General features: G+C 33.3%; 1 protein-coding gene across 2 annotated transcripts in view; it reads left to right on the top strand.

Annotated features, from left to right (window-relative positions):
• The window catches only part of LOC129809283 (neurotrimin-like), an 80,760-nt gene extending 65,811 nt beyond the window's left edge, over positions 1–14,949 (top strand). For both annotated transcript variants that reach the window (XM_055859116.1, XM_055859115.1), the window contains exons 4-8: positions 7,474–7,632; positions 7,698–7,826; positions 8,725–8,859; positions 14,253–14,402; positions 14,472–14,949. In XM_055859116.1, coding sequence (XP_055715091.1) covers positions 7,474–7,632; positions 7,698–7,826; positions 8,725–8,859; positions 14,253–14,402; positions 14,472–14,656 — 758 coding nt within the window. In that variant the 3' untranslated portion in view covers positions 14,657–14,949. The remainder of the gene's footprint in view (positions 1–7,473; positions 7,633–7,697; positions 7,827–8,724; positions 8,860–14,252; positions 14,403–14,471) is intronic.
• Positions 14,950–26,847: the final 11,898 nt, after the last annotated feature.

Below are 26,847 nucleotides of genomic sequence, written 5' to 3'. Positions count from 1 at the left end.
AAAATTTTCACCACATCCATTTGTCCGCTTAACAAAACTTTTTTTATCAGAGTATATACCTAAGTTTACTTTAGCTGATGATAAAATGTCCCAACTTTGCGAAGTGCTCGATATCATGAGATAAAGCTCTTCGTGACTTACCTTTCGTACGATTTTAGGGTTAAATTGATTAAAGAATTAAATTGATAGTCAAAACATATTACTACCAAACCGATATTTAAAAAAAAAACTAGGTAAAAATTACTTTACAATACTTTTAGCATTGGTAACATGTTTCGGGTACTTAAGAAATTAATTTCCGATTGAGACTAATGTCTGGTTTGTAAATTTTCAAATCTTTTCAAAAAATTCAAATTTAAGCAAATCAATTTGTAAAAACGATCTCTCCAGAAAGATTGAATTTTAGCCTTCAAAAATTCAAAATGGCGATGTTTTTAGGTTGCACGCAAGATGTTTACATTTTCACTTCCCCACCTTATAAGGCGAATCACTAAACGTACTTTTTAGGTTATGGGTCAAATTCCTTCCGAACACATTCCAAAAAATAAGGATAAGAATGAAAAAATAGCATTTGACAATTCCGAATAATTATTGTGATTCTCTTATTTTCACAGCTATTGTAATCCATTGATTTGATCAATTGCACTATGCAACAAATTCATGACTTTTTTTTTCCTAACGGAGATCTCACATGGTACATTTGATAGAATCAAGTTAGAATTACGTCACAATCTTTTTTATTAATACTTTTATATTTTTTTCTGTTTTGCCATACATTATCCGTTATATCTCAGGTTCTAGTGAACAGAACTTAAAAAGTGTGAGTTCGTTGGAAATTCGCTGTGCTTCAATTTTGATAATTACAAATGGAGAATCACACCACCCATAAGCTATAGCAACCTTACTCTGAAATTTTTATTTGGCGTCATCCGAAATTTCGGATCCCGCCAAACCCGAGTAGCCATTTTAGTGACGTAAATAGTTTCTCTGTAACGTTGCTGGTTTTAGTGATTCGCCTTATAGGGAGGGGAAGTGAGAATGTGAACATCTTGAGGTTGCACGTATGCATCCACGGAACGTTCGCCTGAATTGTCGGCAAGTCATATCCAAAAATAAAAGAAATCATTCAAACCGTTTTACCGTTTTAGAAATAAAGCAAGGAACATGGTTCCTTGCTTTATTAACGAAGGAAATGAGGAAAAAAAGAAAAAAACATCTAAATTATAACGTTTTATTATGAGGGGGAGGTATCAACGAAGACTGGAAGTCAATATATTTATCTTTTCAACTCTAGATGTCTAAATCGATGAAAAATTGCATATAATATGCGAAAATGCTATTCTATTACTAATATTTTAAGAAAAATCTTGAAAGTATCACTTCTACAGCAAACGGAGGTTTTGTAAATTTGAAATTAGAGTACAAACGTTTTGAGATAAAATCGGATTCTTAAAACATATTGAAAAATTAAAAAAATATAACAAAGTGATTTCGAGGAATCTCTAGAGAACATTGTTTTGGATGGGAAGGGGGAGGGTGTTGGGAAAATGAGGAGCATATTAATGGCCCCAGGGTTGACTTATGTCGGGGGTCCCTCGAAAATCCCAAGCATCTATCTCTAACCGTTTAGCTTCTAGGCATATAATGGCTGGAGAAACGGATAGACGGACAAACAGCGTGACGACATAAAAACTCGAAAAACATATACTGCTTTCTGTGTAGAGTTCGAGCACTAACAAGAAAAAAACTGGGAGTAGCCTACCCATATAAAAATATTCCCATATAATAAATTGAACTATTTCCCGTCTAATACATGCTTTATAAAGTAACTTGCATTTAATTTTCAAATGCTTTAGGAAGGAGGAATGTTTAGAATATTTAGAAAAAGGAATTTAGTTTTACTACGACCCCTGGAAGTCATTAACGTTTATTTTCTGTACCATAAAATTGATGGGATGGAAGTGCTTGAAAAGGTAAAAATTTTATGAATAATCTCAATACATTTTACAAGTTAAACCTTGTTAAGGCGTGGTTCATATTAAAGTTAAATGGGGTAATTCTGAACGATTTCCAAATGCAGTTAAGTGTAAAAGGATCTAAATGGACTCAGGTTGATCTCTTTGTTAAACGTATTGCAGATATCTATTTTTTCACGCTAAGATCTAAATTTAATGAAACTGAATTTGTTGTGATGCTTAAAAAAAGAAGAAGAGTTTGAAGTTTAAGAGATACAGGTGGATGGGTGTTTTCAATTACACATGACAAAAATAGCTCAACAGTGATAGAAATAAATTTTATTGTTCTTTTATCGCGTCGCAGAAAATCATTCAAAGTATTTGCTCAATGTGACGCACAGAAAGTTTGACGCCGTGCCAATTTTGATAATATTTTCCTTCATTTTCTTTTCTAATTTTAATTCTATCTGACAAATTCTTTTCTTAGTTAGTTACACTATATTAATAAATGGAGTTTTTGATGAATTAAAGCGAAGAATTTAAATTCAGTAACCGTTACGTTGCGTATATTCGTAAGTGCTCTCCGTATCCCCCTAATGGATTTTTTTCTCTTTAGAAAAATCATCTAATAATCTTTAAATAAATAATTTCAAAATATTAATATTCAATTTCCTGAGGCAGTTTTATTCAAAGATTTCCTTTTAACGGTATTTTCCGGCTAAAAAAAAGCAATTTTTGACAAAAATCATTCCCATTTAATTATATTTTTACTGACCAAAAGGACACAGAAATTTTAAATATTAAAAGAAAAGAAAAAGCCAAAATGCTAGGTAATAAAAATAGCTATTTATAATAAAAGAAGAAGAAAAGAGCATTTGCATTGTCCCATTAGAAGGAAATTGCACAAACTTTTAAGTTAGACCAATTGGCTTTTCCACTACTGTTGGAAAAATTACCCTTATCACTTTTGTATATCAGCTGTATAATATTCAAACCGAGAAAAGAAAATCACGAATTTATTTCTAGAAGTTATATTTTTAGAAATAAAATAAACATTCCAAAATTAAGTAAAATTCCTCGCCAAAGAAATACCAATGGTGTTTGGTGAAGTTTGTTGAAGAAGAAAAAAAAGAGCAAACGAGAGATTTAATTGCCCAATAACTCTACATATTAGACCACGAATAAAAATGAAAATTTCCTCAGTAATTGACTTTCACCCCAATAGCTTTATTGTTATGAATTGAAACAAGTGCTTTATTATTAGTATTAATAAAAGCCCCTGGCTCTCACACTCTTGCTGAATTTCCTTTTTTTGCTCCTTCCTTTTTTATGACATCTTATTGTTCAATTTTTTCCTCTAACTCTGCCAATAAAAAAATCAAGCAAGGTGACTTAATGGGCAGCAAGGGTTAGTGGTGGTTTAGGGGGGTGATCGAATTTGTTACATTGTGTCAATTTATTTATCAAAAAAAAAGAAATAAAAAATCAACGAGACTGTCTAACTTTGGCTAAGCAAATATAGACGATAGAATTGTTATAAAGCAAAAAATTGACATGAAAAGCGTGACCAATTCTCAACGGGCGCCACTTTTAATAGCATTCAACTTTCACCAACATATTATTTGTTAGAACGGTGTAATTTTCTATTTTTCTTCAACAATTTTTCCTCGTTCTTATTCTCAAAGTTCCTCCTTTGGGGCTTTCATTTGCTTCGCAAAACCCTCCAACTAATCCAAATTCATCTACACAAATAGTCAGAATTCTTATTCAATTCCAACCTCCAAAGCGAACTTTCATGTGTATTATTTATTAAATAGCTAATAATAACATAATAGGATTTCTACTGAGGAAGAGGAAAAGAGAAAGGAAGAACAATCGAGGAGAGGAAAAAAAAGAGTTGGGGCAGTACTGATTTTTGCTGAAAAACTCCAGGTTAATACTTTTGAAAGGGGTTTGGGGCGCCAAAGGAGAGCCAATTAAATGCAATGAAAATGAAACAAGTCATGAAATTCCATTTCCGCCACCAACACTCAATCAAGATGGGTTTCATAGCGCATTTACTGCGGTATACAGGAATACCTTTTGCATGGAAGGGCTTTCAAATGATGAGGATTGAAAATTCTCCCTCACAGAATTGATTTTCCAAACCTAGAGATTATATGTATTTCTTCTACGAAATTATTTCCTTTTCTAACAATCTTATATTTGCTATCATATTGATAGAAGAGATTCTCAATTTAATGTAGTGGTGGGTGGGGCAATTTTCTAGTAATTTCATAATCATTATCTGGATTAACTTTTCAGTTTAAATATAACTTCATAGGGTAGCCTTCTCTCTAGAAGAAAGTAAGAAAGTTATGAGATGGTAGAATTACCACCTGTCGAATTGATCTGCAATTCGATTTCGAATTTCTGAACCATCATATTCGAATTCTATCTAATGCGAATTCTAGACTCCCTCAGTCTCACCATCCACAGATCTTGAAAAATTCGAAAATCCTTTTGAAGATCCCCAGCAATGAGAGAGTTTGGGGTTCGAAAAGCCGCGACGGTAGCGGCCTCCCAATTTATTAAAAAAGAGACTTTCTTACTTCTTGATAATTCCGAAAGGTGGCTGAGGTACATCCCGTTCGAATTTCGAAGTGCTCAAGTGTCAAAATGTGTAAGTCCTCACATTATTGTAAGGAAAAACAACAGAACAACGACGATTACTGCTTGTCCTTTGTATTTAATCACTCCATAATCACTAAGTAACTTTTGCCACCTTTCTAGTGTGATATTTGATAAATTTTCCCCATCTTGTTCGAAAATTTAGTATGAAAATTCGAAATTGAAATTAATTTCTTCGAACATCAACGACTTTCCAATTACCTTTTATCCAAGACACTACTGGAGAATTAAAATCTACTTGAGTTTACACCCAGTGTAGACTGTAGATACTTAATGCAATTCTAAATAAGAGTTTTTTACCTGAGTGTCTTTGGAGTAATATCAGTTTTATGAACAAACATTAGAGGAACCGGTTAGGCCAGTAGAAGATACCATGAAGAATGTTGTGGCGAATTTCTTCGGTCCAGAAGTTTTAGGAGCTGGCAAAACACGTGAACCTTTTCTGGTCAATATATTTCCATCTTCTGGTGTAAAGAAAAGGGCACTTTCGTCGCAATTAAAAACCCTGAACCTGAACCTGAAATGGTTAACAGATTATGTTTTGTGAAATATCGAAGACAATTCTGAAACCATTCCGTGAGATGTTCAGCTGTAACCACAGCCCTTTCCAATGAGAAGGTCTTTGGTTTGCAATTGCTGAGCTCTGGATGACGCTTGAGAATATTCCTGAACCAAGCATCTCCAGGTCTTTCATCTGTAAAATAGTTCGGAATTTTGAAGGTCTCGCAAATGGTTTTGACGCTGTCCAGAATTTGTTCCTGGCCGATAGGATGCCAACCATCTTCATATCCCAGTATCCACGTGACAAGTTCTTCTTCTAGTTCTTTTGTAAGCGTCGTTGGCCTGCCATTTGGGCACTCTTCCGGGTATCTGCCATACAATTTGTTGCACAGTGTCGCCCTTAGTACATCAAATGTTTTGGAGGCATGGGTTACCATCTCGTACACACTTCAAAGCATTCTTTAAATCTTCCTTAGAATAAGGTTTGTTCTTAGGAATCTTTTCCTTCATTCCCTTCGTCATCTGAAAGAGTAAAACAGTGCTGAAAAATCCGATTCCCAGAAAGAAATATTGATTAAGCGCCCATTTTAGAGCAAAATATAAACAGCCACAAATTCACTAATTTCTTTATAAAATATTATTATTTCATGAAAATCGATTTACTCACCTTGTAGGGGAAAGATTGCACTTCACTTTTAATTAAACCTTTGGATTTAAAATATTTTTTTTCACAAGGAAAGAAACAATAAATGTTTTCAATCAACCAGCTGTCATTAGCGAAAATATGTCTGCAAAAAAGTTTTTAGTACGGAACCAAGCTGGCACAAGTTTGAAATGAGTCGATTACATTCACTTATTTAATGGATAGTAATATTATTCTTGCTTTTTCTCAAAGTTGAATAGTTATATTATGTTACTGTAGTGACTATATTATGGAAATCAAAATAAAAATATTATTTTAAGAAGATTTTATCTAGTTAGCGTAGTTTTAACGATCCACATAGCAAAGCGCCCAGATTAGCACACTTGACAGTACCACGCGGTCAAAACGAGAATTAAAAATGTATTTTTTACCTCCGAAATCGATTTTTGTATTCTATAATTTTTGTTTTAATCCAAAAGGATTTATGATCGCAATTTTGAAGTAGATATAAATTTGTGATTTTGGTTTAGCGTCAACTGCCGTCTTAGCATTAATGATCAATCACAGCTAAACGGTAGAAAAACTCCTTCGCAGATTGAAAAATTTTGAAGTTTTTAACGTTGATGATAACAATTAAGGGCACTTTACGAATTCTGGAAATATCCTTAGTAAAGCCAATAGTTTTTTTCGGTTAGGGAGCATCTAAGCGGGCCCCGCTTAGCGGGGGGATTTTATATCGAAACTGCCTTTTTGACACAACTTTTTGCCTTTTTCAGTCCCCACTGAGCTTTAAACCGGTGCATTTTTGCCTATCTTTCGGCGCTTAAAATCTTCCTCTTCGAAAGCTCCATTTGTTTATGTTCGAATATTTTGACATTTCAAGCGATTTTAATTTTTTTTGTTTTTCAAGAGATGTTTTTCTCCTGAACTATTTTCCAAGTTATCAAGGGTCGAAAAGCAGGTGAAATAGGGACACGATATCGATTACTCTTCTGAATGTATCGTTTAATCTTCATTAGAATATGGACGAATTGTTAAATAGATATCCTTAAATAGAAATAAAGAAATAGTGAAATAGTTAAATAGAAAAATAGAATAAAGTTGATTTATAGAAAAATAAAAACTTAGGATATTTCATTAATTTAGCTACAATATTGGCATAAAATCCTGCGGTAGGACGGTTTTGATATAGATGATGGGGATGGATGCCCTATCTCCTCTTCCTTATAAAGTGTTCGTCATCAGGCATAAATTTTAACTTTGCCACTCTTTAACAAATTCTGTAATTGTAAAACACTGTGATTGACGTTTGAAACGTTTCGAAATGAAATATAAAGTCTTCCAGTATTTATAACAGAGGGTGCAGAAAATTTATCTTAGGAATGAACCACTAGGAGAGATTTTCCGAGACTCATCGGTGCATAGCACAGTGGGGTGCATTTCGAAATCCCCCCGTATAGAAGACGCCTTACTGGGTATTTAATAACAGCATTACAGAACTGTTGACTTTAACAATTCCAAATTTTTGAAAGTACTTCGAACCCAAAGATTTTCAGATTAGATTTTATGTGCCGAAAAGTAGGCAATTTCGGAGTTAAGCTTAGAGGGAAATTTTAATTTCGAAAGTGATATTTCGAATTAAAATACCCTCGTTTAAATGAGCCGCAAAGTGTTAAGATTCCCCTCGTATTGTTTTTCGTACAGTTCCCCCGGATATTCTTGATTACCCCACGAGTCAGGACATGATCGTTCGCGAAGGATACAACGTGAGCCTTCATTGTGCAGCCGTAGGCTCCCCTGAGCCAACAATCACGTGGCGTCGCGAACGAGGGAAACCCCTTTTGTCCGTTGGAAGTCGCGAGAGTGAGTTCAAAGAATTCCCATCATGCTTTTACACCCTTCCTCATGTTATTTCTTCCTGTAAGCAGTTTTTAGCGCCGAAGGACCATCGCTAATGATTCCGCGTGTCAATCGGCATCACATGGGAGCATACCTGTGCATTGCATCCAACGGAATTCCACCCACAGTCAGCAAACGGATAATGGTGATTGTCAATTGTGAGTACAATGATGAGGAAAATTTCCAAATGAATTTTCCTCCTTTCGAACAGATTTTCTCCTCATTTATTTCACTGCGGAACCCCACAAAATGCTTCTAAATTGCAATATTTCGTGGTGAGAACTTTAGCGATAAATTGGGGAGAAGATGGGGGCGGATGGGGCTTTCTGAAGGGGGGAGCGGGGGTGTTGGAGAAGAAAATGAAACAAAAATAAAAAGTTGTTATTAGAGGTTTCTGGAATTAAGCGAAAAATCAATTTCATCGAATAATAGCCGCTAGCTTTTCACGTTTTCCCTCCCTTCCTGCTTCCCAATTTCCCCAACTGCATTTTCACGCTTTGTACCATCAATTGAATTTATTTTGTTGAGGAGGGGCGGGAAAAACGTGAATATATCACGATTGGAGCTTTTTTTTATCTGCCCAAATGTCTCATTCGTCCTCTATCATAGATATTTTGCACTGTGCTTAAAGGATTTCCCTAGTACATTGCATTCTGGGGGTTTAGTTGGAGTTCAGTGGTGGTAACAAGCCCTACTCTGAGGGAAATTTCAAGAAAATCCATCTAACAGAATGATGGCTGATTGAAACCACATTGGAAATTAAATGAATATGAAAGCAGGAAATGATGAGAAATGGGTACAGAAAAATATTGAAGTTTAATGTATAGAATTGAAATATTCCTGGTAGATTAGCATGAGGAGTTGTGTGCGGAGGGGAAAATGGGAAGCCCAGAGAGAGCTGCCCATGAATTTGCAATATTGTGCATATATATACTTACCATCCAGTCAATGAAGAATCGTGAGGAGATTGGGAAAATGTTGCTGCTGCAATAATTTTTTGAAATTTTCCAATATTGAATTTTGAATGCTCCGACAATTTGTGCTCTTCTTTGGCAGTTCCACCGACAATTTGGGTGAGACATCAGAGTTTTTTTGTTGCTATCGGCCAGAAAATTACTCTGGAATGCATCACGGAGAGTCATCCGAATTCTGTGAATTATTGGTTAAGAGGGAAAGGTGACATTGTTCAAGGTAAGTCAAGGAGAAAAATCTTTACTCAATTGCCGCATTTCCTCGTGAACTTTCTCTCGTTACACAATTAATGAGAATTTTCCAATGAATAAGACATTTAACGATGCTTTATTGGAGTACTGAAAGTGCTGTGCTAATAACTAATTACTTCTATTAGCTATTATTAATTAATTTTCAGATCTGCAATAATTTGCTGTAAAGCAAAAAGAGGCTATTTGAATAAGGAAATGGATAAACGATAGACTCCTTTTGCTCTGAGCAACTCAATCCAAAGGGATACCAAACCCAATAAAAGTGAAACTGAGGATTTAGAGCTAAAGTTTTCACAAAATAAAAAGCAATTGAAGATCGGTTTCGAAAGCGAAAACATATTCCTTATACGAACTTCAGACCTAAAGCGTGTCCACTTTAAGATTGTTCCCAAGAATAATGCTTTAAAAATGAAGTCTACATAATATTAAAAACAAGAAAAATATTTTTTGAAATTTTAATTCATGTAGATTTATTAGATATATTACAGTGGGACCTCGATAGAGTCAACTCCCGATAGAGTCAATCTCCAATAGAGTCAACAGCTATTTTTTAGGTGTGATTCCTTCTAATCACACCTATTGTAATCCTCGGATTTTCTAAAAGTGCTCCGATCGAGATGAAATTCATAGGGTATATGTTTTGAACATACCTGATACCGAAAATTATAAGCCGGTAATTTCGGGTCCGGCTGCCGTCCGGCCGTCCGTAGTACGCAATATATCTGGTTTGGATAAAGATATCTTCATAGTTCTTTTTTTTAAATATATCTACGCGCGCGTACGACGATTTCTGTGCTATTAGGTTTTTGAAAAACCGGTTCTAAACCAGTTTAAAATCACGTTTTGTAGTTTATCTCGAAATCTAAGCATGCGATTTTGAATTCTTTATGTTTATGTTATAGTCCAGAAAATTTAGACCAATTTAAAAAAAAAAGAAATTAGACATTCGTCGAACGGTTCTCGAGATATTTCACTTTAAAGATTTCAATTTTAAGAAAATTAGCTATTAGCGTCAGGCGGAAAAAAAAGCGGGAGAAGCGGCATCGGACAAGCTTTCCCCATATATATAGCACTCTCTCACTCTCCCTTTCTCTCACTCTCCCTCTCTACATAGTCAGTCTACATTCGAAGATTTGTAAGGTGGCATATACAATTCACGATCTGCGATGTCTTTCGCGGGATCTTCGCGAGGCGCGAATTTTTTCACGGATTTTCGCGGGGCACGTAATTTTTCGCGGAATTTCGCGGGTCGCGTATTTTTTCGCGAATTATCTCGAGGCGCGAATTTTTTCGCTGATTTTCGCGGGGCGCGAATTGTTTTGCGGATATTCGCGGGGCGCGTAATTTTTTTTCGGAGGTTCGCGGGTCGCGTAATTTTTCGCGAATTTTCGCAGGGCGTGAAATTTTTCGCGGATCGCGTATTTTTTCGCGAATTTTCGCGGGGTGTTAATTTTTTCGCGGATTTTCGCAAGGCGCCAATTTTTTCGCGGATATTTGCGGGGCGCGTAATTTTTCGCGGAGTTCCGCGTGTCGCGTACTTTTTCGCGAATTTTCGCGGGGCACGAATTTTTTCGTGGATTTTCGCGGGGAGCGATTTTCTCGGGTTGCTGACAGAGGTTCTCAATGAATGTAAAGTTGAGGCCTCTATCTCTCATAGTTTCCGAGATAATCGACTTTAAAGATATTGAGACACTTTTATGCATTTCTCATCCAATTTTTTTCATTTTCAAGTCAAATTTTGCATATCGTCGGTTGCGGCTACCTCTGTCGTATCTGCACTGCATTTGTTTTGTATCTGCATTCGGAGCAAGCTACAATACAGACGTCCCCTCTTGCGTGAAATGCTGACACAAAAGAAATGCAGATACGACAGAGGTAGCCGCAACCGACGATATATCAAGCCTGAAAGGGGCTCTAAATGGGCGTAATGTTTGAGGCCTCTATCTCTCATAGTTTCCGAGATAATCGACTTTTAAGATTTTCAGACGCTTTTATGCATTTCTCTTCCAATTTTCCTCATTAATAACAATAATAAGTTACATACAATTTAAACGAAATTTGCATTATTTATGTATAAATATCGTTCAAGTTTGCCACAATCCGAATTTGCAACGAAGGAATCACACCTCTATAAGCTGATCTAGGCTTATCACTGGTTTTACTCTACGGACTCCGAGAGAGTCAACTTGGATCCAAATTGACTCCGATAGAGTCAACTTTTCCATTACACTGTGCAACGATGATTTTGTCCCTGGGTTCTCATGCTATTTTTTCTATTGCTAGGGTCAAATGATTTACGAAAATACTTATCATTTTGATTTCATTTGGATTTTGCGCCTGGAATCTAGGCAAAACCGTTTTTGCCGTTTTTTGATACTTGGGGGCCTATATCTCCGATTCTGATGAACTGATTAATTTCTTACTTTGAAACAATTTGTTGTCCATTACATGCCCGATAAATCCTCTGAACAGATGAAGTTCGTACAACTGACACCAGGGGCGCTGTAGTCTCATAAATGTCAGAAAACATGGGAAAATCGAACTTTTTAGCAACTTTGATCAAAAATATCTCGAAAACTAGGACTGTCCCTAACAATCTGTTTTGTGGGTTTGATAGAGAATTTAATCAGCTACATTTTCGTCCATGTACAACTTTTCTCTCAGATTATTTTTTAACCTCGATATTGAGGTTCAAACGAAAAATGAGCATTCAGCCAACTAAATAAAACCTTAACAATTTCGAGTGTTATTGTTTTTTTCCTCGCAATTAGGCAGTACAAGCTTTTATTATATTATTTAATACTTAAATATCGATATTATGGTGATTTTTATATGACATTTTAAATTTTTAAATATTATTTTATTATTTGGAAACTTGTATAAAACTTTAACGTATGTGATATACATAAAGTAACAATTACAAGTTCAAAAACTAGTTTTAGATTTATTTCGACGAAAATCACGTAATTATGAGGTTAAAATTGTAGGATTGTAGATAAATGTAGGAAAATTTTTTAAAGAATTATAAAAAGAAATGAATTTAGAAAAAGGATTTTTTGCAAAGTTTTACATATGTAACTGGTATGTAAAAGGTAAAATAGATACTTATTGATTCTAAAACGTAAATTTAACAAGAAATATTCTTTGAAATATTTAAAATTTTGCAATATGCAGTTAATATGCCTTTTTTGTAATAGTCTTTTGAGATTGAAATAACACTGAAATCTTACTGAAGATATTGTTTGAGTTATTACCTTGTATTATATCTAAACACATTTTATAATGCAATAAGTATTATTAAAGTCCTACAATTGTAAGAAAAGTGAAAATAATACTCTGGGTTATCTAAACTTGAAAAGAAAAAGTCAAAATGTACGAAATAGTTAAGTTTTTCTTTAGCTGGCTGAGTGCTCGTTTTTCGTTTGAACCTCAATATCGAGGTTAAAAAATAATCTGAGAGAAAAGTTGTACATGTACGAAAATGTAGCTGATTAAATTCTCTATCAAACCCACAAAACAGATTGTTAGGGACAGTCCTAGTTTTCGAGATATTTTTGATCAAAGTTGCTAAAAAGTTCGATTTTCCCATGTTTTCTGACATTTATGAGACTACAGCGCCCCTGGTGTCAGTTGTACGAACTTCATCTGTTCAGAGGATTTATCGGGCATGTAATGGACAACAAATTGTTTCAAAGTAAGAAATTAATCAGTTCATCAGAATCGGAGATATAGGCCCCCAAGTATCAAAAAACGGCAAAAACGGTTTTGCCTAGATTCCAGGCGCAAAATCCAAATGAAATCAAAATGATAAGTATTTTCGTAAATAATTTGACCTTAGCAATAGAAAAAATAGCATGAGAACCCAGGGACAAAAAAAAGTTCAAAATTGTTGCACAGTGTTATTAATGAACTAATAATTTTGTTTGACTTTTTCGAAATTAAAATCAGTGTTTTGGTGTTATCAATGTAACGTTTTTAACTCAAGAAAACCAACATTATGATAAAATTCGTATATTAACCGTGTAATTAATTTTCGACAAAATAATATTCTTTTCGTGATTTTAAGCGTTTTGACCGATTGAAAGTTCTCTTGTCTTTTCTCTCTTGCCTTAAGTTTTTTTTATTAAGCCCTATGATCCCGTATGACGTGTTTTCTTGTAATCACAAAAAACAGAACGATTTTAGCGGTGAAAAGGAGGGGTAGGGAGGAAATGAAGAACATAATAATAATCCTAAGGTTGACTTATAAGGAAGTCATCTGAGGACTCCAAGTAGATATCTCTAATCATTTAGCGCTCATTTTTCAGATCTAGAAGAAAATGAGAAAAATTGGTTTTACTGAACTTTTTGTGAAGTTTAGAATCATAGTTATGTAATAACGAAAAGAATAACTATCAATCTCTTCATTGTGAGTATAAGCCGACGTTAATTGCAATCAACAATAGGAAAAACCGGAAGTCGTTGGGAAGAGACAATCACTCAGGGAAACACATCAACTATCTGCAGAGCTTTCGGCTCGGTCTCCAAGCCTTCATCAGTGGTCAAGTCTTGCAATCTTTCTCTGAAACTCGTTCAGGGTTTTGGTCAGGATTACACCAGGGCATAAAAGGGAATGGGGGCACTCTTATTACACTGTATTTTACAAATTTTTGTATTATTTGGCACAATTTTTGGATCTTCTTCTTCGTCTTGGGTCTTGCTAGGAATTTCTCTTTATTAGCAGTGCTGTCCCTGGTATAATCCTGACGAAAACCCTGAACGAGTCTCAAAGAAAGATTGCAAGACTTGACCGATGAAGGCTTGGAGACCGAGCCGAAAGCTCTGAATATAGTTGATGTGTTTCCCTGAGTGATTGTCTCTTCCCGACGACTTCCGGATTTCCCTATTGTTGAAAGATTGTAATAATATTAACAATAGACAAATGCTTAAGATTTCTATAAAACTATTTAATTTTTTCATTAAGTTTAAAGTTTTTAAAGGGGTGTGTCCTAATTTTTAGTGACCAATATACCTACTTCTACGTCTGCTAAAAATGCCACAAACTGTTCCATCCAGCTATAGAATTTTTGATAAAGTCTTCAAAATGAAAACTTAGAAAATGGCTTGAAGAGAACATTTGAAAATTTATAGTTAATTTGCTTTAAGAATGCACTGGTTAGAAACTTCTCAAGTCTTCTCAGTGCTCGTGAAAAATATCTTTTGTTACATTTTGCCCAGGTTCCCTTATATTTTCGAAAATTATTTAAGTTCCACGCAAAGAACATTCTAACAAACTCTACCCTTTAGTTCGTTAATTAAAATCAATTGATAATAAAAATTTGAGAATTTTTGACTTAAATGCTTGTTAATTTTGCTTTTCAGGCGGAAGTTACGAACAGTTGATGCTGGAAAATGTCTTCAAAGTCGTGATGAAACTCGTAATTCGACCTGTGAAAGCCACAGATTTTGGCATCTACAAATGCATAGCGAAGAATTCTCTTGGAGAATCTGAAGAAACAATTTCTGTTCATCGTAAGATTCTCTTGAAAGTCCCATTTTGAAAATTTGTATTTGAAAGTTTTTTTTCTTACCTTTTTTTAGATAAATCAAAACCCGTTGATTTGCTGGCCTATCACCAACCAAATCACATCAGTGCATCATTTGCCAACAGTTCAACATTTCGCAATTCCGACTGGAATTTGCAGCATTTTTCGCATTCCTGCACAATATCAAGCTTCATCCCCAGCTCGTTTTTCCTCGTTTGGGGCATTTTCCTCTTGTCGTGATTTTTAGCAATTGTCTAAATTGGGAAACAATCAGCCAATTATTTTTTTTGTAATTCCCAAAGATCGAGAGATGATAAACAATCATAACCCATGTAAATAATTTTAATTAATTTGCGGGTAAAATTGTAGGACACTGCAATAGATTAATATTGGGATGTAGAGCAGCAAAATTGAGCATAATTTGTATTTAGTAAATTTAGTGGTAATATAAATTATTCTCTGAACAATTCCTTACGGTACATAAGATTCAATTGTATAATAAAAAAAAAAAGTTAATAAAGTGAAGAAAAATAGCAGGAAAATGGTGAAAATTTATCTTTTAAAATCTCTTAAGTAAAATTAAGAGGTTTATGTGTTGACTATATGAATTTTGAATAGAAGGATTGAAATTCAAATTACGCGGCGGTTTGTCTTTTACAAAATTGAAGAAGATCGTCTAGATGTCCCAAAATAATTTTAATGTACATGTAGAAGCTCAGGCAGCCATTCAAAAATATGAGAAAGAACTTACAGTTTTTTCAAAAAATCGAAAATCTGCCCTAAAAACCGTAATTCTCAATATTTCTGGATGAAATTCACAAAGAATACTTGAAATGGTCCTACTAATTGATTTCCATTGCGGAATTTGCAAAATCTCGACAAAAAATTTTTTGACCAAAAAAATCGATAGGCTAACCCCTTACAGTTTTTTTCAAAAAATCGAAAATCTGCCCTAGAAACCGTAATTCTCAATATTTCTGGATGAAATTCACAAAGAATACTTGAAATGGTCCTACTAATTGATTTCCATTGCGGAATTTGCAAAATCTCGACAAAAAATTTTTTGACCAAAAAAATCGATAGGCTAACCCCTTACAGTTTTTTTCAAAAAATCGAAAATCTGCCCTAGAAACCGTAATTCTCAATATTTCTGGATGAAATTCACAAAGAATACTTGAAATGGTCCTACTAATTGATTTCCATTGCGGAATTTGCAAAATCTCGACAAAAAATTTTTTGACCAAAAAAATCGATAGGCTAACCCCTTACAGTTTTTTTCAAAAAATCGAAAATCTGCCCTAGAAACCGTAATTCTCAATATTTCTGGATGAAATTCACAAAGAATACTTGAAATGGTCCTACTAATTGATTTCCATTGCGGAATTTGCAAAATCTCGACAAAAAATTTTTTGACCAAAAAAATCGATAGGCTAACCCCTTACAGTTTTTTCAAAAAATCGAAAATCTGCCCTAAAAACCGTAATTCTCAATATTTCTGGATGAAATTCACAAAGAATACTTGAAATGGTCCTACTAATTGATTTCCATTGCGGAATTTGCAAAATCTCGACAAAAAATTTTTTGACCAAAAAAATCGATAGGCTAACCCCTTACAGTTTTTTCAAAAAATCGAAAATCTGCCCTAAAAACCGTAATTCTCAATATTTCTGGATGAAATTCACAAAGAATACTTGAAATGGTCCTACTAATTGATTTCCATTGCGGAATTTGCAAAATCTCGACAAAAAATTTTTTGACCAAAAAAATCGATAGGCTAACCCCTTACAGTTTTTTTCAAAAAATCGAAAATCTGCCCTAGAAACCGTAATTCTCAATATTTCTGGATGAAATTCACAAAGAATACTTGAAATGGTCCTACTAATTGATTTCCATTGCGGAATTTGCAAAATCTCGACAAAAAATTTTTTGACCAAAAAAATCGATAGGCTAACCCCTTACAGTTTTTTCAAAAAATCGAAAATCTGCCCTAAAAACCGTAATTCTCAATATTTCTGGATGAAATTCACAAAGAATACTTGAAATGGTCCTACTAATTGATTTCCATTGCGGAATTTGCAAAATCTCGACAAAAAATTTTTTGACCAAAAAAATCGATAGGCTAACCCCTTACAGTTTTTTCAAAAAATCGAAAATCTGCCCTAAAAACCGTAATTCTCAATATTTCTGGATGAAATTCACAAAGAATACTTGAAATGGTACTACTAATTAATTTCCATTGCGGAATTTGCAAAATCTCGACAAAAAATTTTTTGACCAAAAAAATCGATAGGCTAACCCCTTACAGTTTTTTCAAAAAATCGAAAATCTGCCCTAAAAACCGTAATTCTCAATATTTCTGGATGAAATTCACAAAGAATACTTGAAATGCTCCTACTAATTGATTTCCATTGCGGAATTTGCAAAATCTCGACAAAAAATTTTTTGACCAAAAAAATCGATAGGCTAACCCCTTACAGTTTTTTCAAAAAATCGAAAATCCGCCCTAAAAACCGTAATTCTCAATATTTCTGGATGAAATTCACAAAGAATACTTGAAATGGTCCTACTAATTGATTTCCATTGCGGAATTTGCAAAATCTCGACAAAAAATTTTTTGACCAAAAAAATCGATAGGCTAACCCCTTACAGTTTTTTCAAAAAATCGAAAATCTGCCCTAAAAACCGTAATTCTCAATATTTCTGGATGAAATTCACAAAGAATACTTGAAATGCTCCTACTAATTGATATTCATTGCGGAATTTGCAAAATCTCGACAAAAAATTTTTTGACCAAAAAAATCGATAGGCTAACCCCTTACAGTTTTTTCAAAAAATCGAAAATCTGCCCTAAAAACCGTAATTCTCAATATTTCTGGATGAAATTCACAAAGAATACTTGAAATGGTCCTACTAATTGATTTCCATTGCGGAATTTGCAAAATCTCGACAAAAAAATTTTTGACCAAAAAAATCGATAGGCTAACCCCTTACAGTTTTTTCAAAAAATCGAAAATCTGCCCTAAAAACCGTAATTCTCAATATTTCTGGATGAAATTCACAAAGAATACTTGAAATGCTCCTACTAATTGATATTCATTGCGGAATTTGCAAAATCTCGACAAAAAAATTTTTGACCAAAAAAATCGATAGGCTAACCCCTTACAGTTTTTTCAAAAAATCGAAAATCTGCCCTAAAAACCGTAATTCTCAATATTTCTGGATGAAATTCACAAAGAATACTTGAAATGGTCCTACTAATTGATTTCCATTGCGGAATTTGCAAAATCTCGACAAAAAATTTTTTGACCAAAAAAATCGATAGGCTAACCCCTTACAGTTTTTTCAAAAAATCGAAAATCTGCCCTAAAAACCGTAATTCTCAATATTTCTGGATGAAATTCACAAAGAATACTTGAAATGGTCCTACTAATTGATTTCCATTGCGGAATTTGCAAAATCTCGACAAAAAATTTTTTGACCAAAAAAATCGATAGGCTAACCCCTTACAGTTTTTTCAAAAAATCGAAAATCCGCCCTAAAAACCGTAATTCTCAATATTTCTGGATGAAATTCACAAAGAATACTTGAAATGGTCCTACTAATTGATTTCCATTGCGGAATTTGCAAAATCTCGACAAAAAATTTTTTGACCAAAAAAATCGATAGGCTAACCCCTTACAGTTTTTTCAAAAAATCGAAAATCTGCCCTAAAAACCGTAATTCTCAATATTTCTGGATGAAATTCACAAAGAATACTTGAAATGGTCCTACTAATTGATTTCCATTGCGGAATTTGCAAAATCTCGACAAAAAATTTTTTGACCAAAAAAATCGATAGGCTAACCCCTTACAGTTTTTTCAAAAAATCGAAAATCTGCCCTAAAAACCGTAATTCTCAATATTTCTGGATGAAATTCACAAAGAATACTTGAAATGGTCCTACTAATTGATTTCCATTGCGGAATTTGCAAAATCTCGACAAAAAATTTTTTGACCAAAAAAATCGATAGGCTAACCCCTTACAGTTTTTTCAAAAAATCGAAAATCTGCCCTAAAAACCGTAATTCTCAATATTTCTGGATGAAATTCACAAAGAATACTTGAAATGCTCCTACTAATTGATTTCCATTGCGGAATTTGCAAAATCTCGACAAAAAATTTTTTGACCAAAAAAATCGATAGGCTAACCCCTTACAGTTTTTTCAAAAAATCGAAAATCTGCCCTAAAAACCGTAATTCTCAATATTTCTGGATGAAATTCACAAAGAATACTTGAAATGGTCCTACTAATTGATTTCCATTGCGGAATTTGCAAAATCTCGACAAAAAATTTTTTGACCAAAAAAATCGATAGGCTAACCCCTTACAGTTTTTTTCAAAAAATCGAAAATCTGCCCTAGAAACCGTAATTCTCAATATTTCTGGATGAAATTCACAAAGAATACTTGAAATGGTCCTACTAATTGATTTCCATTGCGGAATTTGCAAAATCTCGACAAAAAATTTTTTGACCAAAAAAATCGATAGGCTAACCCCTTACAGTTTTTTCAAAAAATCGAAAATCTGCCCTAAAAACCGTAATTCTCAATATTTCTGGATGAAATTCACAAAGAATACTTGAAATGGTCCTACTAATTGATTTCCATTGCGGAATTTGCAAAATCTCGACAAAAAATTTTTTGACCAAAAAAATCGATAGGCTAACCCCTTACAGTTTTTTCAAAAAATCGAAAATCTGCCCTAAAAACCGTAATTCTCAATATTTCTGGATGAAATTCACAAAGAATACTTGAAATGGTACTACTAATTAATTTCCATTGCGGAATTTGCAAAATCTCGACAAAAAATTTTTTGACCAAAAAAATCGATAGGCTAACCCCTTACAGTTTTTTCAAAAAATCGAAAATCTGCCCTAAAAACCGTAATTCTCAATATTTCTGGATGAAATTCACAAAGAATACTTGAAATGCTCCTACTAATTGATTTCCATTGCGGAATTTGCAAAATCTCGACAAAAAATTTTTTGACCAAAAAAATCGATAGGCTAACCCCTTACAGTTTTTTCAAAAAATCGAAAATCCGCCCTAAAAACCGTAATTCTCAATATTTCTGGATGAAATTCACAAAGAATACTTGAAATGGTCCTACTAATTGATTTCCATTGCGGAATTTGCAAAATCTCGACAAAAAATTTTTTGACCAAAAAAATCGATAGGCTAACCCCTTACAGTTTTTTCAAAAAATCGAAAATCTGCCCTAAAAACCGTAATTCTCAATATTTCTGGATGAAATTCACAAAGAATACTTGAAATGCTCCTACTAATTGATATTCATTGCGGAATTTGCAAAATCTCGACAAAAAATTTTTTGACCAAAAAAATCGATAGGCTAACCCCTTACAGTTTTTTCAAAAAATCGAAAATCTGCCCTAAAAACCGTAATTCTCAATATTTCTGGATGAAATTCACAAAGAATACTTGAAATGGTCCTACTAATTGATTTCCATTGCGGAATTTGCAAAATCTCGACAAAAAAATTTTTGACCAAAAAAATCGATAGGCTAACCCCTTACAGTTTTTTCAAAAAATCGAAAATCTGCCCTAAAAACCGTAATTCTCAATATTTCTGGATGAAATTCACAAAGAATACTTGAAATGCTCCTACTAATTGATATTCATTGCGGAATTTGCAAAATCTCGACAAAAAAATTTTTGACCAAAAAAATCGATAGGCTAACCCCTTACAGTTTTTTCAAAAAATCGAAAATCTGCCCTAAAAACCGTAATTCTCAATATTTCTGGATGAAATTCACAAAGAATACTTGAAATGGTCCTACTAATTGATTTCCATTGCGGAACTTTGCTACTAAATCTCGACAAAATCTCGACAAAAAATTTTTTGACCAAAAAAATCGATAGGCTAACCCCTTACAGTTTTTTCAAAAAATCGAAAATCTGCCCTAAAAACCGTAATTCTCAATATTTCTGGATGAAATTCACAAAGAATACTTGAAATGGTCCTACTAATTGATTTCCATTGCGGAATTTGCAAAATCTCGACAAAAAATTTTTTGACCAAAAAAATCGATAGGCTAACCCCTTACAGTTTTTTCAAAAAATCGAAAATCCGCCCTAAAAACCGTAATTCTCAATATTTCTGCATGAAATTCACAAAGAATACTTGAAATGGTCCTACTAATTGATTTCCATTGCGGAATTTGCAAAATCTCGACAAAAAATTTTTTGACCAAAAAAATCGATAGGCTAACCCCTTACAGTTTTTTCAAAAAATCGAAAATCTGCCCTAAAAACCGTAATTCTCAATATTTCTGGATGAAATTCACAAAGAATACTTGAAATGCTCCTACTAATTGATTTCCATTGCGGAATTTGCAAAATCTCGACAAAAAATTTTTTGACCAAAAAAATCGATAGGCTAACCCCTTACAGTTTTTCCAAAAAATCGAAAATCCGCCCTAAAAACCGTAATTCTCAATATTTCTGGATGAAATTCACAAAGAATACTTGAAATGCTCCTACTAATTGATTTCCATTGCGGAATTTGCAAAATCTCGACAAAAAATTTTTTGACCAAAAAAATCGATAGGCTAACCCCTTACAGTTTTTTCAAAAAATCGAAAATCTGCCCTAAAAACCGTAATTCTCAATATTTCTGGATGAAATTCACAAAGAATACTTGAAATGGTCCTACTAATTGATTTCCATTGCGGAATTTGCAAAATCTCGACAAAAAATTTTTTGACCAAAAAAATCGATAGGCTAACCCCTTACAGTTTTTTCAAAAAATCGAAAATCTGCCCTAAAAACCGTAATTCTCAATATTTCTGGATGAAATTCACAAAGAATACTTGAAATGGTCCTACTAATTGATTTCCATTGCGGAATTTGCAAAATCTCGACAAAAAATTTTTTGACCAAAAAAATCGATAGGCTAACCCCTTACAGTTTTTTCAAAAAATCGAAAATCTGCCCTAAAAACCGTAATTCTCAATATTTCTGGATGAAATTCACAAAGAATACTTGAAATGGTCCTACTAATTGATTTCCATTGCGGAATTTGCAAAATCTCGACAAAAAATTTTTTGACCAAAAAAATCGATAGGCTAACCCCTTACAGTTTTTTCAAAAAATCGAAAATCCGCCCTAAAAACCGTAATTCTCAATATTTCTGGATGAAATTCACAAAGAATACTTGAAATGCTCCTACTAATTGATTTCCATTGCGGAATTTGCAAAATCTCGACAAAAAATTTTTTGACCAAAAAAATCGATAGGCTAACCCCTTACAGTTTTTTCAAAAAATCGAAAATCTGCCCTAAAAACCGTAATTCTCAATATTTCTGGATGAAATTCACAAAGAATACTTGAAATGCTCCTACTAATTGATTTCCATTGCGGAATTTGCAAAATCTCGACAAAAAATTTTTTGACCAAAAAAATCGATAGTTTTTTCAAAAAATCGAAAATCCGCCCTAAAAACCGTAATTCTCAATATTTCTGGATGAAATTCACAAAGAATACTTGAAATGGTCCTACTAATTGATTTCCATTGCGGAAGTTTTTTCAAAAAATCGAAAATCGAAAATCTGCCCTAAAAACCGTAATTCTCAATATTTCTGGATGAAATTCACAAAGAATACTTGAAATGGTCCTACTAATTGATTTCCATTGCGGAATTTGCAAAATCTCGACAAAAAATTTTTTGACCAAAAAAATCGATAGGCTAACCCCTTACAGTTTTTTCAAAAAATCGAAAATCCGCCCTAAAAACCGTAATTCTCAATATTTCTGGATGAAATTCACAAAGAATACTTGAAATGGTCCTACTAATTGATTTCCATTGCGGAATTTGCAAAATCTCGACAAAAAATTTTTTGACCAAAAAAATCGATAGGCTAACCCCTTACAGTTTTTTCAAAAAATCGAAAATCTGCCCTAAAAACCGTAATTCTCAATATTTCTGGATGAAATTCACAAAGAATACTTGAAATGCTCCTACTAATTGATTTCCATTGCGGAATTTGCAAAATCTCGACAAAAAATTTTTTGACCAAAAAAATCGATAGGCTAACCCCTTACAGTTTTTTCAAAAAATCGAAAATCCGCCCTAAAAACCGTAATTCTCAATATTTCTGGATGAAATTCACAAAGAATACTTGAAATGCTCCTACTAATTGATTTCCATTGCGGAATTTGCAAAATCTCGACAAAAAATTTTTTGACCAAAAAAATCGATAGGCTAACCCCTTACAGTTTTTTCAAAAAATCGAAAATCTGCCCTAAAAACCGTAATTCTCAATATTTCTGGATGAAATTCACAAAGAATACTTGAAATGGTCCTACTAATTGATTTCCATTGCGGAATTTGCAAAATCTCGACAAAAAATTTTTTGACCAAAAAAATCGATAGGCTAACCCCTTACAGTTTTTTCAAAAAATCGAAAATCTGCCCTAAAAACCGTAATTCTCAATATTTCTGGATGAAATTCACAAAGAATACTTGAAATGGTCCTACTAATTGATTTCCATTGCGGAATTTGCAAAATCTCGACAAAAAATTTTTTGACCAAAAAAATCGATAGGCTAACCCCTTACAGTTTTTTCAAAAAATCGAAAATCTGCCCTAAAAACCGTAATTCTCAATATTTCTGGATGAAATTCACAAAGAATACTTGAAATGCTCCTACTAATTGATTTCCATTGCGGAATTTGCAAAATCTCGACAAAAAATTTTTTGACCAAAAAAATCGATAGGCTAACCCCTTACAGTTTTTTCAAAAAATCGAAAATCTGCCCTAAAAACCGTAATTCTCAATATTTCTGGATGAAATTCACAAAGAATACTTGAAATGGTCCTACTAATTGATTTCCATTGCGGAATTTGCAAAATCTCGACAAAAAATTTTTTGACCAAAAAAATCGATGCTAACCCCTTACAGTTTTTTCAAAAAAAAAATCCGCCCTCGTAATTCTCAAAATTTCTGGAGAAATTCACAAAGCTAACTACCCATTATTTGCAAAATCTCGTTTTTTCAAAAAAATCGATAGGCTAACCCCTTACAGTTTTTTCAAAAAATCCTGCCCTAAAAACCGTAATTCTCAATATTTCTGGATGAAATTCACAAAGAATACTTGAAATGGTCCTACTAATTGATTTCCATTGCGGAATTTGCAAAATCTCGACAAAAAATTTTTTGACCAAAAAAATCGATAGGCTAACCCTTACAGTTTTTTCAAAAAATCGAAAATCCGCCCTAAAAACCGTTCTGGATTTCACAAAAATACGCTCCTACTAATTGATTTCCATTGCGGAATTTGCAAAATCTCGACAAAAAATTTTTTGACCAAAAAAATCGATAGGCTAACCCCTTACAGTTTTTTTCAAAAAATCGAAAATCTGCCCTAGAAACCGTAATTCTCAATATTTCTGGATGAAATTCACAAAGAATACTTGAAATGGTCCTACTAATTGATTTCCATTGCGGAATTTGCAAAATCTCGACAAAAAATTTTTTGACCAAAAAAATCGATAGGCTAACCCCTTACAGTTTTTTCAAAAAATCGAAAATCTGCCCTAAAAACCGTAATTCTCAATATTTCTGGATGAAATTCACAAAGAATACTTGAAATGGTCCTACTAATTGATTTCCATTGCGGAATTTGCAAAATCTCGACAAAAAATTTTTTGACCAAAAAAATCGATAGGCTAACCCCTTACAGTTTTTTCAAAAAATCGAAAATCTGCCCTAAAAACCGTAATTCTCAATATTTCTGGATGAAATTCACAAAGAATACTTGAAATGGTACTACTAATTAATTTCCATTGCGGAATTTGCAAAATCTCGACAAAAAATTTTTTGACCAAAAAAATCGATAGGCTAACCCCTTACAGTTTTTTCAAAAAATCGAAAATCTGCCCTAAAAACCGTAATTCTCAATATTTCTGGATGAAATTCACAAAGAATACTTGAAATGCTCCTACTAATTGATTTCCATTGCGGAATTTGCAAAATCTCGACAAAAAATTTTTTGACCAAAAAAATCGATAGGCTAACCCCTTACAGTTTTTTCAAAAAATCGAAAATCCGCCCTAAAAACCGTAATTCTCAATATTTCTGGATGAAATTCACAAAGAATACTTGAAATGGTCCTACTAATTGATTTCCATTGCGGAATTTGCAAAATCTCGACAAAAAATTTTTTGACCAAAAAAATCGATAGGCTAACCCCTTACAGTTTTTTCAAAAAATCGAAAATCTGCCCTAAAAACCGTAATTCTCAATATTTCTGGATGAAATTCACAAAGAATACTTGAAATGGTCCTACTAATTGATTTCCATTGCGGAATTTGCAAAATCTCGACAAAAAATTTTTTGACCAAAAAAATCGATAGGCTAACCCCTTACAGTTTTTTCAAAAAATCGAAAATCTGCCCTAAAAACCGTAATTCTCAATATTTCTGGATGAAATTCACAAAGAATACTTGAAATGGTCCTACTAATTGATTTCCATTGCGGAATTTGCAAAATCTCGACAAAAAATTTTTTGACCAAAAAAATCGATAGGCTAACCCCTTACAGTTTTTTCAAAAAATCGAAAATCTGCCCTAAAAACCGTAATTCTCAATATTTCTGGATGAAATTCACAAAGAATACTTGAAATGCTCCTACTAATTGATATTCATTGCGGAATTTGCAAAATCTCGACAAAAAATTTTTTGACCAAAAAAATCGATAGGCTAACCCCTTACAGTTTTTTCAAAAAATCGAAAATCTGCCCTAAAAACCGTAATTCTCAATATTTCTGGATGAAATTCACAAAGAATACTTGAAATGGTCCTACTAATTGATTTCCATTGCGGAATTTGCAAAATCTCGACAAAAAATTTTTTGACCAAAAAAATCGATAGGCTAACCCCTTACAGTTTTTTCAAAAAATCGAAAATCTGCCCTAAAAACCGTAATTCTCAATATTTCTGGATGAAATTCACAAAGAATACTTGAAATGGTCCTACTAATTGATTTCCATTGCGGAATTTGCAAAATCTCGACAAAAAATTTTTTGACCAAAAAAATCGATAGGCTAACCCCTTACAGTTTTTTCAAAAAATCGAAAATCTGCCCTAAAAACCGTAATTCTCAATATTTCTGGATGAAATTCACAAAGAATACTTGAAATGCTCCTACTAATTGATATTCATTGCGGAATTTGCAAAATCTCGACAAAAAATTTTTTGACCAAAAAAATCGATAGGCTAACCCCTTACAGTTTTTTCAAAAAATCGAAAATCTGCCCTAAAAACCGTAATTCTCAATATTTCTGGATGAAATTCACAAAGAATACTTGAAATGCTCCTACTAATTGATTTCCATTGCGGAATTTGCAAAATCTCGACAAAAAATTTTTTGACCAAAAAAATCGATAGGCTAACCCCTTACAGTTTTTCCAAAAAATCGAAAATCCGCCCTAAAAACCGTAATTCTCAATATTTCTGGATGAAATTCACAAAGAATACTTGAAATGCTCCTACTAATTGATTTCCATTGCGGAATTTGCAAAATCTCGACAAAAAATTTTTTGACCAAAAAAATCGATAGGCTAACCCCTTACAGTTTTTTCAAAAAATCGAAAATCTGCCCTAAAAACCGTAATTCTCAATATTTCTGGATGAAATTCACAAAGAATACTTGAAATGGTCCTACTAATTGATTTCCATTGCGGAATTTGCAAAATCTCGACAAAAAATTTTTTGACCAAAAAAATCGATAGGCTAACCCCTTACAGTTTTTTCAAAAAATCGAAAATCTGCCCTAAAAACCGTAATTCTCAATATTTCTGGATGAAATTCACAAAGAATACTTGAAATGGTCCTACTAATTGATTTCCATTGCGGAATTTGCAAAATCTCGACAAAAAATTTTTTGACCAAAAAAATCGATAGGCTAACCCCTTACAGTTTTTTCAAAAAATCGAAAATCTGCCCTAAAAACCGTAATTCTCAATATTTCTGGATGAAATTCACAAAGAATACTTGAAATGGTCCTACTAATTGATTTCCATTGCGGAATTTGCAAAATCTCGACAAAAAATTTTTTGACCAAAAAAATCGATAGGCTAACCCCTTACAGTTTTTTCAAAAAATCGAAAATCCGCCCTAAAAACCGTAATTCTCAATATTTCTGGATGAAATTCACAAAGAATACTTGAAATGCTCCTACTAATTGATTTCATTGCGGAATTTGCAAAATCTCGACAAAAAATTTTTTGACCAAAAAAATCGATAGGCTAACCCCTTACAGTTTTTTCAAAAAATCGAAAATCTGCCCTAAAAACCGTAATTCTCAATATTTCTGGATGAAATTCACAAAGAATACTTGAAATGCTCCTACTAATTGATTTCCATTGCGGAAT

This window comes from Phlebotomus papatasi, unplaced genomic scaffold (genome assembly GCF_024763615.1).
Source record: "Phlebotomus papatasi isolate M1 unplaced genomic scaffold, Ppap_2.1 HiC_scaffold_56, whole genome shotgun sequence".
Lineage (NCBI taxonomy): Eukaryota > Metazoa > Arthropoda > Insecta > Diptera > Psychodidae > Phlebotomus > Phlebotomus papatasi.
This window is presented reverse-complemented; position numbering and strand designations above follow the sequence as displayed.